Source organism: Trachurus japonicus, chromosome 3 (genome assembly GCF_045865225.1).
Source record: "Trachurus japonicus isolate A0001 chromosome 3, Traja_1.0".
Classification (NCBI taxonomy): domain Eukaryota; kingdom Metazoa; phylum Chordata; class Actinopteri; order Carangiformes; family Carangidae; genus Trachurus; species Trachurus japonicus.
This window is the reverse complement of record NC_140909.1, coordinates 40,277,768-40,290,373: the sequence shown is the minus strand read 5'-3', so window position 1 is coordinate 40,290,373 and position 12,606 is coordinate 40,277,768. Positions and strand designations below refer to the sequence as shown.

The window sequence follows — 12,606 nt, the reverse complement described above, 5'->3', positions numbered from 1 at the left end:
GCGCATTCGGGGCAACACGCTTGTTTTGTCGTGCACGTCCGACCTCCTGTCCCACGCGCCTCGTCTGTTTATGGTTTTTTTGGTGAATACCGAGTATAAGAAAGTTGTGCCTGAAAAAAATTCTAGAGGAAACACTGATATGTGTGTTGTACTTTTTAAACATTTTTAACACATTCAACAATACTGTGATAATAATGATAATAGGGCTGTGCGGTATTTGTGGTAGACGGTAGAAAATTTGGCCCACGGTAGAGATTTGCGTTCTACCGTCCTATCGTCGATGATGTCATCGCACCTGCCTCAGAGACAGCGGAGCAGGAGAGGAGGCTACAAAACCCATTCAGAAACACGTCCATTATAATTTTTACACTTAATTTATACCGTGATATATTTATACCGTTACCGTGAAGGGATTCGATATGAATTTTAGGTTATACCGCCCAGCCCTAAATGATAACTGTGATAATTTTGGTCACAACAACCGTGATACAACACATGTGCTGAAAAAACTCACACCACAGCCGAAGGGTTTCCAGGGACGTAAAAAAAGTGACGGACCAGACTGAAGCATCCTGTTGTTCAGTGTTTCTTGACTTGAGAAGTTGTGATTGTGGCTATCGGTAGGGTTCTGTGCATGTGTTGTCTTTAGTTACCAGTGTGTCGAGCTGTCAGGGCCACTGTCGTACACATCCAGATTACTTCCAAGTGGTGAGGCTCAAACAATCTAGGGACATGGTAACTCTTATAACAGGGCACATTGTGTTCATACTCAGATGAGTGACTGAACCACAGATAAGATAATAAAGCTTTAGGGGAGATCTGTTGTCACGCATGTAGGCCGCATACACACAGAAACACACACACACACACCCCTCCACAGCAGTGTCTGTGATGCAGCTTGTTTATGGATGCTATAGCAGAAGGTACAAAACTTCTGCCAAAACAAGCTCTCTTCCATTTAAAGCCCCGTGTCTGTGTCCAGACGGCAATAAAAAAGCATCCAAAGCTTCTTAAATGAAAGCATCCAAAACTTCTCTAAAAAAAGGGGGGAGTGGGACGTGCATGAGGTCACTACTGTAGTAAAATAAGAAGAGAACTGGTACACAGTTGTAGTGAAGGAGCTAGACACAGAACACAGTCTGATCTGACGCTGCATCAGGATGTCAGATCGCTTTTGTTTGTTCATTCTTTACACTGCTATTACTGTCACTTCATGTGAATGCAAATCCAAACAAACTGTCAATGCGATGCCATTTTAGCTCCATGTTGAAACAATTACTGCATCTTTCTGCTCTTTATGACATTGTGGCGCTAACCAACCCTCATCCTGTCTTGTATGGTTTTCGGCTCTGGTGTTTTGTTGGAAGCATTTCCATTTTTCTTTTTTTTTTGCCAAGTTGTTGTGTAATTGCAAACAGACCAAAACTAATTTCAATTTTAAATGTCACATGGGTCTGAATTTTTACAAATGACCTCCAGTTCTTACTGAGGAAAGAGACTTATTACTTATTATTTATTCCAGTTTTAGATGCAGGGATGCAACCAACAAGTGATAATCTGTCCTTTCACTGCACTGTCCGTCATGCATATGTGCTCTTGTAAAACCCTGTCAGGATCCCGGTTAAGCGCAAACACGGCCAACAAAATCAGACTGCTCCAGAAAAAAACAAAACAACACACACACACACACACACACACACACACACACACACACACACACACACACACACACAGCAAACCAGGAGAGTAAGCAAGTGGGGGGAAGGGAGTAAGAAAGAAAATGAGAGAGTGGGGGAGAGTGGAACAAGAGGCGAGGCAACAGGAGGAGCAACAACAATGGGAAGAGACAGAGAGAGAGAGAGAGAGAGAGAGAGAGAGAGAGAGAGAGAGAGAGAGAGAGAGAGGTACAGAGGGATTGAACAGTAATCAGAAGATCAGAGAGAAGTAAACAAGCAGAGTGGAGTCTGTGGCAGAGGAGGGTGAGGGAGTGAGGAGACCATGGCTGCCTTAAAGCAACGGCAAAGAAAAAAAAAGAAAAAGAAAAAAGAAAACCTTCCAGTCTGCACACGAGTGAAGAATCACAGTTAATCAAGTGCTTTTCATTACTGCCCTGCATTGTTATTAGGATAAAGAGGGTCATCACCTCCGAAGCTGCAGCTGAGTTTCACTTTCTGAAGTAAATTCAGTTTGCTCTAATGATGTGCACCGTCTTCCTCTGGGTTCCAGCTCCTCTTACTCATCCTTTCACTCTGGCTGCCTCTCTGAGAACAATGCGATCAACATGCATTATTTATTGGAAAGTACGTTTGCGTTTTGAAAGTGCTGTATGTGCAGACGCGTGCGCGTGTGTGTATATGGGTTTGTGTGAGAGTGGCGCGATTCAGATGAGGGGAGGGTGTGTTCTGCGGGCACAGGTGTACGCCTGTGTGATTTCATCACTTTGCATGCAAATTTTAATCGAGGACGGCCACAGAGACGGGGGAGAGAGGATGGAAGACATAGGGAGAGAGGGAGAGGGGGAGGGAGGGAAGAGCCAGAGGAAGAAGGGGAAATGTGCAGGAAATGGATAGAGTGAGAAAAGGAGAGGGAAGAGGAGAAAGATGGTGTGATGACAGAGCTGCAGGCATTGTGTTTGTACATGCATCTGCAGGCAAATTAATCACGAGATGGTCTCTTACTCCATTAAAATGCTAATGTAGGAAAATCTAGACATTTCCATATATTTGCAATACATCCCAGAGCCCAGAGTGTGTTGTCATGCTAAATGCGGGCTGGGAGCTGGATGCACAGCTAATATGATGCCAAATCTGACCAAGATTAAGCCAAGATTAAAAGCAACAATTTAAGGGGCAGACGGCACAGAAGACATGGTGCTTCCATTCTGGGCCTTCATGAAATGAATCAAGAGGAGTTACTGGATATTTGGGTTATTTAGCTTCTTACTGTCAGTGGGGTCTTGACGTGAACACAGTATTTCCACTTTCCAGCCAAAGTTGGAGTAGTTTTAGTTATTTTACATGCAAAATTTGTATATTTGCATTTTTGTGGGCGTGGCACAGCTGGAAATAAACATCTGTGCAACAACCAGGACTTTGTAGTATTTCAATCAAACCCTGTGACAGATGGTGGGTTGTGTGTTTATGACAGCTAAATCTGATCAAACCACACTCTTCAAGTCTTAATGAATATCATTTGAATATATATCTATATTATATAATAATATATACTATATTTTAAACTTGACTGTCGCATACTTTATCATTCAGATTTGATGGTATTCAGAATAACCCATTAGAAGTTGTTACAGTTAACTTTTTTTTACAGTATACACAATTGGCTTTTATTTACAAAAAAACTAACAAACATATTTAATTAGAAACATATAAAGGAGCTTCTCTTTTTGGGTTCCCTCCTTCTGTTTCTGCAACATGGGAACAAAACTGAGCTTTGTTAAGAGATGTGATGGTCTTATGCAGAGCCAGAACACAAATATTTTTTCAGGAGTGCGTCAGAGTGAGGCTCAACTAGAAGAGTTTCCTTCAAGCATCATTGATGTCTGGTCTCTGACTGCTCTCTTCATGTAGTATCCTTAAAGACACAGGTATTATATATTTTTAGATTCTAGATATATAGAATATAGATCTAGATATACGGTATATAGTTAAAGAGACTCAGATTGAATATATATGGTAAAATATGTGGTGTATATAATATACTCCCTAACACATTGGATTGGATTAGGAATTCTTGATATATGGCCAAAAAAGTGTTTTTGAGGTCACAGTGACATTCCACCAAATTGTTGTTTGTGCTAAATCTGAAGAGATTCCCTTCAGGTGTTCCTGAGACACCGTGTCCACATGACATACAGACATATTTATCTGTGGACAGACAGAGTAGCGCCTCTGGCCTCTGTCAGCAGCACAGAGGCAACAACACTGTCAACATGTGTTGTTGATGGTCCACATGCAGGGGGATTCATTAATATTCAAGTGGCTCCATGATGAAAAATTGGTCTAATAGCTACCAACATACATACAATGAAAATATAATGATGATTCATCATAACGCAGCACTGCACCACCCAGCAGAAACAGATCCCAGCACAGCAGTCCTCATGTAGCCGCACAAACACATGTACAGCTACACTGAAACCACAGAAAACCAACTGTTTGCCCTGTTAAAGTTCCTGCATTATGCTGTTCATATCTTCAATATCTCCCGTTACTCTTTCAAAATAAAAGCCCTCTAATGTGTCACTGAAGAGAAACCCTGTATCTCTCAGCAAGGCTTTTATTGGAAATATCTACATCTGAAAAACTGCATCAGATGAGTAATCCAGAATGGAAAAGTACAGAAAAGAGCTTGAATATAATGAGTATATCAAGTTAGAGCAGTAGAGATGCACGTTATGTATGTACACAACAGAACAGGGCAGGCACAAGGAAAGATTGTTTTCCCAAGGCCTGTGTTTGTGGGCAGCCTTCAACATTTTGGCAAATTCGCCTGTTGTAATAATCCCTATAGATTTAGCAGTAGGTTTGTTACCTTTAATTGTCGGTGCAAGCTGTTTTTAGATGGGCGGGGCAGAGACGTAAACTCTGCAAGGTGCGCTGTATTTTCGCCTTTCCCTCATCAAACAAATCAAATACACAATCCAACAACTCCAAAACGCTCTGGTGAACAAGTTGTGACCTGCACATTCACCACGCTATGAGATAATAACGTAACGTTATGAGACAGAGTTGTTTTAGAGGCAAATGCATAACTGGAACTACATTCCAGACACGGCTGCTCGTGCTCGGCAGAGTGATTTCAAAAGTAGCTCTGAGTACTTGCTTCATGTGGCATGATGTTACATAATTATATGTTATAATTTCATAGCGTGCTGGATGTGCGTTTTGGAGTTGTTGGATTGTGTATTTAGTGTGATGAGGGAAACATGGAAAAACCATGAGCCTCCGTTGTGTTAGCTGAGCAGCTCACATCTCTGCCCCGCCAATCTAAAAACAGCTTGCACCGTGATTAAAGGTAATGAACCTACTCCTAAAACTATAGGGATTATGGCAATAGGTGAATTTGCCAAAATGTTGAAATATCCCTTTAACCCTCGACAAGAAAAAACACCATTAAGTTAAGATTTGAAGGGAATCTGAGAGGACAAACTCTCCAGCTTTTACTCTTTTCTGATGAGTGATGTTTAAGGCACCTGATTAATTCACAAAATTCTCTCAGGTACCAACTGTGAGCCCCGGAGAGAAATGTGAAAATGATATTTTAGCATTAACTTCTCTGTGCCTGTCATCATCACATTAGCAGGCGGCACAAGACTGGCAGGAGGCCTTTTACACAGCAGAGGAAGTACAAGTGTCAGAATTAGCTGTGACTGCTGCCATAATCAGTATATGAATTATATACTGATATACAGAAAAATCCACAACCCGGCCAATCATGTTTTTAGGAGTGAGTGAGTGAATGAGTGAGTGACAGACAAGAGAGAGGGAAGATTGAGTGAAAGAGGAGAACGAGTGATGTAAAAAGTAAGAGGGAAGAATAAGGCTATGTTTACACGGAAATGATCTGAACAGAAAACGCAAAAGTGGCGTTCCATTCTCACTTTTTATTCCGCGTTTAGACAAGCGTTTTTTGTGGGAAATATGCGTGCATACGGTGACATAGAAAAGTTGGTTGAATCCGACATGTTTGCTGTCATTTTCCTGTACTGGCGCAGTGGCGCACGCCTGTGACGTAAACATGTACATGAGCATATCGGAGCAGACTTTAGACGGGAACGCGACAGTGGAGCGTTTTTAAGATTTGCACTCTGGAGGGTGGTGTCACTTTTAAGCCACCAAAATGCCGTTGCCGTCTAAACGAAAAATGAATGATTGACTGATTGATCAATTGTTTGCCCGATGTTCTTTTTTCTTTCTTTCTCTCCATCATGTGTTTTGTTTTCTCTTATCACAAGCTACCTTAATATATCTACCCCCCCCCTTTTTTTCCTTTTCTCTCTCTTTCCTTTTCTTTCTTCTTTTTTATTTGCTGCTGTGTTGCGACTTTTGCTCTTAATTGTCGTGTGCTGTGTCATGTCTTGTCATGTCTTTATGTTTGCGTTATGTCTGTCACTTGTATTGCACAATAAAAATAAATAAATAAATAAATAAATAAATAAACGAAATGCACATCCGATAAAATATTTTGTCGTTTTCACCCGCGAGGGTTCCTCGGTGTGAGGAAGAGAGTGATAGGAAAAAGAGTGAGTAGAGAAAGTGAATGAGAGACAAGGACAGAGAGAGAGATGTAACTAGGTTCCCTGGCTGAAGTGAATGTTCTATATGTTGCATTTCTATAATATTTATTTTAACCATGAGGCCAAACCTGATTCTTCTTATATACAGTGAACACACTGAAATAAAGTGAGACTCTCCTCCACTTTCACCCACATTCACTATTCAAAGACTGAAGGTCCTGATTCCAAACCGTGAAGCTGCTGAACAAACGCACAGAGACACAGGTCCTTACCTAGACTGGTGGGCTTGATGAGCTCGTCCAGCATGTCGTAGAAGGGCAGCCTCTGGAGCTTCACATCTGGATGGACCGGATGCAGCGTGGCCGAGGTGGGCAGGTGGTGCGTCAGCCCCGTCAGCTCGTGTTTCCCGGGGCCGAGCAGCGAGAGGGGCAGTAAGGCGGCGGGAGACGGGGCTCCGCCGTGACCGGCGTGACCCTCATAGGCCAGCTGTGTGAGGCCGGCGGGCAGCGCGGCCCCCCCTCCCCCCACCACCCCGGCCGTGGCTGGGTGGTGCGGTCCGGACAGGGCCAGCTCTGAGTGGGAAACCATTTTGGCAGGAAAGCGTCGTCGGTACAGCTCTTTGATCTTCATGTGCACGGCGGGGCTGCAGCCGGCTTTCAGCAGATGCAGAGCCTTGGTCAGCAGCTCATGTTTGCGTCCGTGCTTGTTGCGTCCGGCGTAGCCCAGCAGCACCTGCAGCTCCGACACCCGCAGGCTCATCACCATCTGCTGTGGTGGGAGAAGGGGGGGTGACAAGGATTAGAAGTCATGTCTGGTCCACTCTGGCATCATTGCCATATCAAAACTGTTTCAACAAAACACTGTGTGTCTAGATGGACAGGAAACAAAAGTTTTTCTGTCTCTGCACTCTGAGGAAAAAAACATGCACAGTAGGAAATTAAAAACTTGCTTGTGTGCAGGACAGAGGCCAAAGACGTTGTAAATTATGTGCGTAATTCAACAGACTGACAGAGGCAGAGATTTATGAGAGGCCAGAACCCATCTACTACTTTGTGTGAACAACACAGCTTCACTATCAGCTCATCCTGAGGGGGGGGGGGGGCATGGGGCTGCTCAGCAAGTTCTTCTGCCATGTCAACCTGGTCAGGAGTGACATTCAAATGCACAAATGTGTACAGTGGCATGCAAAGGTTCAACCACCCCTGGTCAAAAGTTCTACTCTACACTAGAGTAGCAGGGGCAGGTGGCCCAGACCTTTGCTGCAGGCCCTTTTCTTTCTGTTCTTTTCTTCCTTTTCATCTTTCACGAAAATAAAAAATGATGTTTAAAATGTAAAGGGAATGTGTCATCTGTTACTTTATGCCCTTTGGAGATCATTTCATCTTCCACTTCCAGACTCAACCTGTCTCACCTGTGAGGAGCTGCTGTTAAAAAATACTCTTTGAGTTCTATTAAAGGGATATTTCAACATGTTGGCAAATTTGCCTATTGCCATAATCCCTATAGTTTTAGGAGTAGTTTCATTACCTTTGATTGTCAGTGCAAGCTGTTTTGAGATCGGCGGGGGACAGACGCAAGGTGCACGATATTTCCCTGTTTCCCTCATCAAACTCATCAAACACAATCCAACAACTCCAAAAGTTTAGTTTAGTTTAGTTTATTATTACGGGACAGTGTACAATACCATTAATCAAGAACAAAGAAGAGATGGTTGTACCAGATTTAGCCACTAGGGCTAATTTCCATCTGTAAACGCTCTGGTGGACAAAGTTGTGACCTGCACATTCACCACGCTTTGAGATAATAACAGAACGTTACCAGACAGAGCTGTTTAAGAGGCAAATGCGTAGCCAGAACTACATTCCAGACACGGCTACTGGGTGGAGTGATTTCAAAAGTAAGTCATTTTGAGTATTTGCTTCGTGTTGTAATGTTACATAATTATACATTATATCTCATAGCGTGGTGAATGTGCAGGTCACAACTTGTCCCCGAGAATGTTTTGGAGTTGTTAGATTGTGTATTTAGTTTGATGACGGAAACATGGAAATTCCATTAGCCTCCGTTGCGTTACGTGAGTAGTTGTGCGTCTCTACCCCGCTGATCTCAAAACAGCCTTCACCGACAATTAAAGGTAATGAACCTACTCCTAAAACTATATGGATTATGGCAATAGGCAAATTTTCCAAAATGTTGAATTATCCCTTTAACTGCTCACATCAAAACAGAAATTTTGACCAGGGGTGCCCAAACTTTTTCATGCCACCATAGGTTCATCAATATTCTTTTTTATCTGGCTTCATGCGGTTGGGTCGTCTCCTAAGAGTCTGTCTGTCCGTACATTAAAATACCTTAACTCAGCACAGTTTGCTCACAGATGTTTACACAGAGCTACCGTCCTCCTGGCAGAGAAGCTACTTTTACTGAACTATGATGAAATACTCAGTGCAGAATCTTTTCATTTTCTAATGTGTGTGTGAGAGCCTGTCAGCCTTAGCAGCACCTGTTGTAATACAACACACACCACCAGTGCTGGGAAGCGGGCAGGAGGTGCCATAAGATTTCATCAGTTTTGGACTGAGAAAAAAAAAACTTTCACCAACAATGGATTTTCCCTGGCTCAACACGAAGCTGAGGCAGAACCTCCCAGGAGGAGGTGGGATGGAGAAGCTGCAGCAAAAGCTTGGGAAAAAAACACAGACTATAGGTTCAGTTTAAGGTGGCAGAGCAGGCAGCTCCTCATCAGACCAGACCAACTGTCCAGTGCTCACACATATTGTATGAGCAGATTATACAAACAAAAGTTAGTTGATTATATCCTTAGCAACTGTAACTTAGAAAAAAAAAATTAGATGGGCAGAGTGACTAAAACCCCTGGTGTGAATTTAAGTGCTTTGAGTTTGAAACCTCCTCTCAAAACCAGAGAGGAGAGACAAGAGATCAGGAAAAATGTTCTGAAAAGTAATTACAGATATTTTTTTTTCTTTTTACCTGAACATGATCATCAATCATGGTATAAACGCAAAGAGACAGCACTTCCTTCAATTATTAAAATCAGTGAGGATGTACAGTAGTTTGTTAGAATGAAATCAGAGGCAGTTTCACCACTAATAATCAGCTGTCTACAGTCAGTTCAGTCTTGGCCTGTCTGACACTTCATTACAAATAAGAAAAAAAGTAGACGCAATACTTCAACATCATCCATTGTTTTTAAGACACACACAATATACAACATGATACATACATACATAGATACAACATGCCCTTGTTTATCTAAAGGTTGAGTTTGGTGAGATTCACTCTGCTCAAATGAAACCTCAGCTCGTTAACAAGTGTCCGTCACCAGCATCTAATAACCATGTGGATACACACACACACACACACACACACACACACACACACGCATAATGGGGCTGCATGATATACTGTTTGAGCATTGCATGTGCAGTAGTCATAGGATGAGCTGCTTGCTCCTAGAATGAAAACGCCACCTGGGTGTTGAAGCCCGACTCACTAGCATTAATTCTCATCTCGAACACGGCCAAAAAACAAAACAAAAACAAAAGCCTGAGGCCAGACCCAAGTCATTTGTTGTTGTTTTTTCAGCCACCTGCGCGTCCGGTGGCGTTGTTCATGCCGGGCCGGCCCATTCAGCTCGGCTCTCTCTCTCTCAGCTCACAGTCAGCCCCTCCCCCCCATGCACACACCGTCAGCCACACACTCTGAAAATAAGCACCAAGCAAGAGGGAGAAACAGGAAAAGAAGATTTAGTCCCCAAAAGAAGGTAAACATCCAAAATATGTACAACATGTATGTATTGTATTTTTTTTAATATCGCAATATATATTGCTGAAAATAAATTGCAATGTCAGTTTTTTCCAATATCGTGCAGCCTTAGTACACAATAATGATAAGTTATGTACAGAATTTATATGTATACACTGCAGTGTCCACCCAGAGGATTTACTCCAAATCTTTATGCCTAGATTTTTTTCTCATAATGCAGCACAGTCGTGTTTGGTCTCTCCTGGGATCTGCATTCAATTGACATTTAAAATGACTGCTGTATGCAATTTCTGTGACCCAGCCATACCAACAGCATCTTACAGCTGCAGAATGAAAACACTAACACACCCAATACAAACAGTAAAGGTTATGAAGGATTATCTGAAAATCCATCATTTGGGACTGAAGTAGCCCTTACCTCACTCATTAGCTTCAGTTTGACTTCTCTCCAGCTCTTTCTTGATCCTCTTTGCAGGAGTACTGTTGGGTCAGCCTGTTTTACTGCTGCCCTACTTTGCTCTAAACACCATCCCCATCCTCATCATCAACAGTTAAAAATAACCAAAACAATACCAAAACTATTTGGGTGTTACAGGTGTGACAGCAGCCTCTTGGTCTGCTCCACCCATGGTGTATTATCACAAATGATGTATTAACAGCAGACTGGAAAGGAAGCGAAACCCCTGCATGTTGCAGTTTACTGTAAGACCTGTTCCACTTTTGCACTTCTAGCTTTCAGTGGCCACAAGTGCAGCAAACCAAGTATGTGCTTTAAATAACAGCACGACGGTTGAAGCAACATTTATTCTTTACCTGTGGACCATGAAGGCAGATAACACTGTACGTGTTTGCTATCTTTTCTTATAACATGGTACTTTTGTAACCGTGGCAAAAACTGGCATCACCAGATAACTGGATGTGGATATCTGGTTAGCAACAGGAACGGTTAAAGGGATATTTCAACATTTTGGCAAATTCACCTATTGCCATAATCCTTAAAGTTTTAGGAGTATGTTCATTACCTTTAATTGTTGGTGAAAGCTATTTTTAGATCGGCGGGAAGAGACGTGAGCTCTGCACGCCGCACAGTATTTCCGCCTTTCCCTCATCAAACTCATCAAATACTCAATCGAACAACTTGAAAACGCTCTTGTGGACAAGTTGTGACCTGCATAATCACCACTATGAAATAATATAACATTATGAGACAGAGTTGTTTTTGAGGCAAATGCGTGGCCGGAACTACATTCCAGACACGGCTGCTGGGCGGAGTGACTTCAAAACAAAAGTGCAAGTTGTTCCAAGTATTTGTTTCATGTGTCGCAATGTTACATAATCATACGTTATTATCTCATAGCATGGTGAATGTGCAGGTCACAACTTGTCCACGAGAACGTTTTGGAGTTGTTGGATTGTGTATTTAGTTTGATGAGGGAAACGTGGAAATACTGTGTGCCTCCATTGTGTTAGTTGAGCAGCTCGCGTCTCTGCCCTGCCGATCTCAAAATAGCTTGCACCGACAATTAATGGTAATGAACCTACACCTAAGACTATATGGATTATGGCAATAGGTGAATTTGACAAAATGTTGAAATATCCCTTTAAAGGAAAGAGAGGCAGATTGTTTGATAGCTGTCATTAAAATGAAAGCTGCTTTAAGAGCATATAATGTTTGGCCTCCATCTCTGTTACAGGGTTGGTTGTGGTCCACCAGTTGTCCATGAGCCACAGAGGGAGAACCACTGGTTTTACATAAAGCAGATCTAAACAAATCAGAGACTTGTTGACAGGAGAAACAAATCAACAACAGACGGTAACAGTAAAAAATGTTCCTTGCAAATCCCCAAACACCAAGATGATGTCATCAAAAGTTATAAAACTAGCAGCTACTGTCTGTAGATTGTGTTCTCGACTCATCTGTCTCACATGACAACCAAGAGCTTTATCTCCTCACTGTGTAGAAGCTGGAATAAGTACATCTGATTTACTCAACAATTTCTCCACTATCAAAACAGTTGCAGGTTCATTTTTCTGTCCATTGGCCGGTCACTGAATTGTTGCAGCTGCACACACACAATTATGCGATGGCCCAGTTTATGGGGATGTTTGGTTCCTGCTCCTGCATGTAAAGGACTATTTTAGACAATCTGGGCTCCAACCAAGCTTCACACTGCCCAGTGTGACAGAGCGGAGGCTGCTGTTTACACACCAAACACTGCATCTTGTGTACAGCTGCCACATATGCATAGCCACACACACACACACACACAGAGTTGTGTTTCCAACACTTCAGGGGACATTACATTGGTTTACATTTCCTGGAGACTTATGCTGCATTCACACAGACACCCCCCCCCCCCCCGTGTCCATTCACATACCGAGCGGGTGGGACAGTGGATTATGACCGTGTGAAGACTAGGGATGCACATTTTGAATGTTTTTTCTGACCAATAACCAACGCTCGTTAACCGATTATTAACCGATTATTAACCGATTATTAACCGTTAACCGATAAGACTACATGTGTGTTAACGGCAAAAAAATAAATAAATTGATCGCTCCAATTT

At 42.5% G+C, this 12,606-nt stretch overlaps 1 protein-coding gene across 1 annotated transcript in view; it reads right to left on the bottom strand.

The window, feature by feature from the left end:
• Positions 1–12,606, bottom strand: part of LOC146990401 (E3 SUMO-protein ligase PIAS1-like) — a 66,458-nt gene that overhangs the window by 22,777 nt on the left and 31,075 nt on the right. Inside the window, exon 2 of the mRNA XM_085772704.1 lies at positions 6,526–7,021. Within this exon, the coding sequence (XP_085628830.1) occupies positions 6,526–7,021 (496 nt within the window). The remainder of the gene's footprint in view (positions 1–6,525; positions 7,022–12,606) is intronic.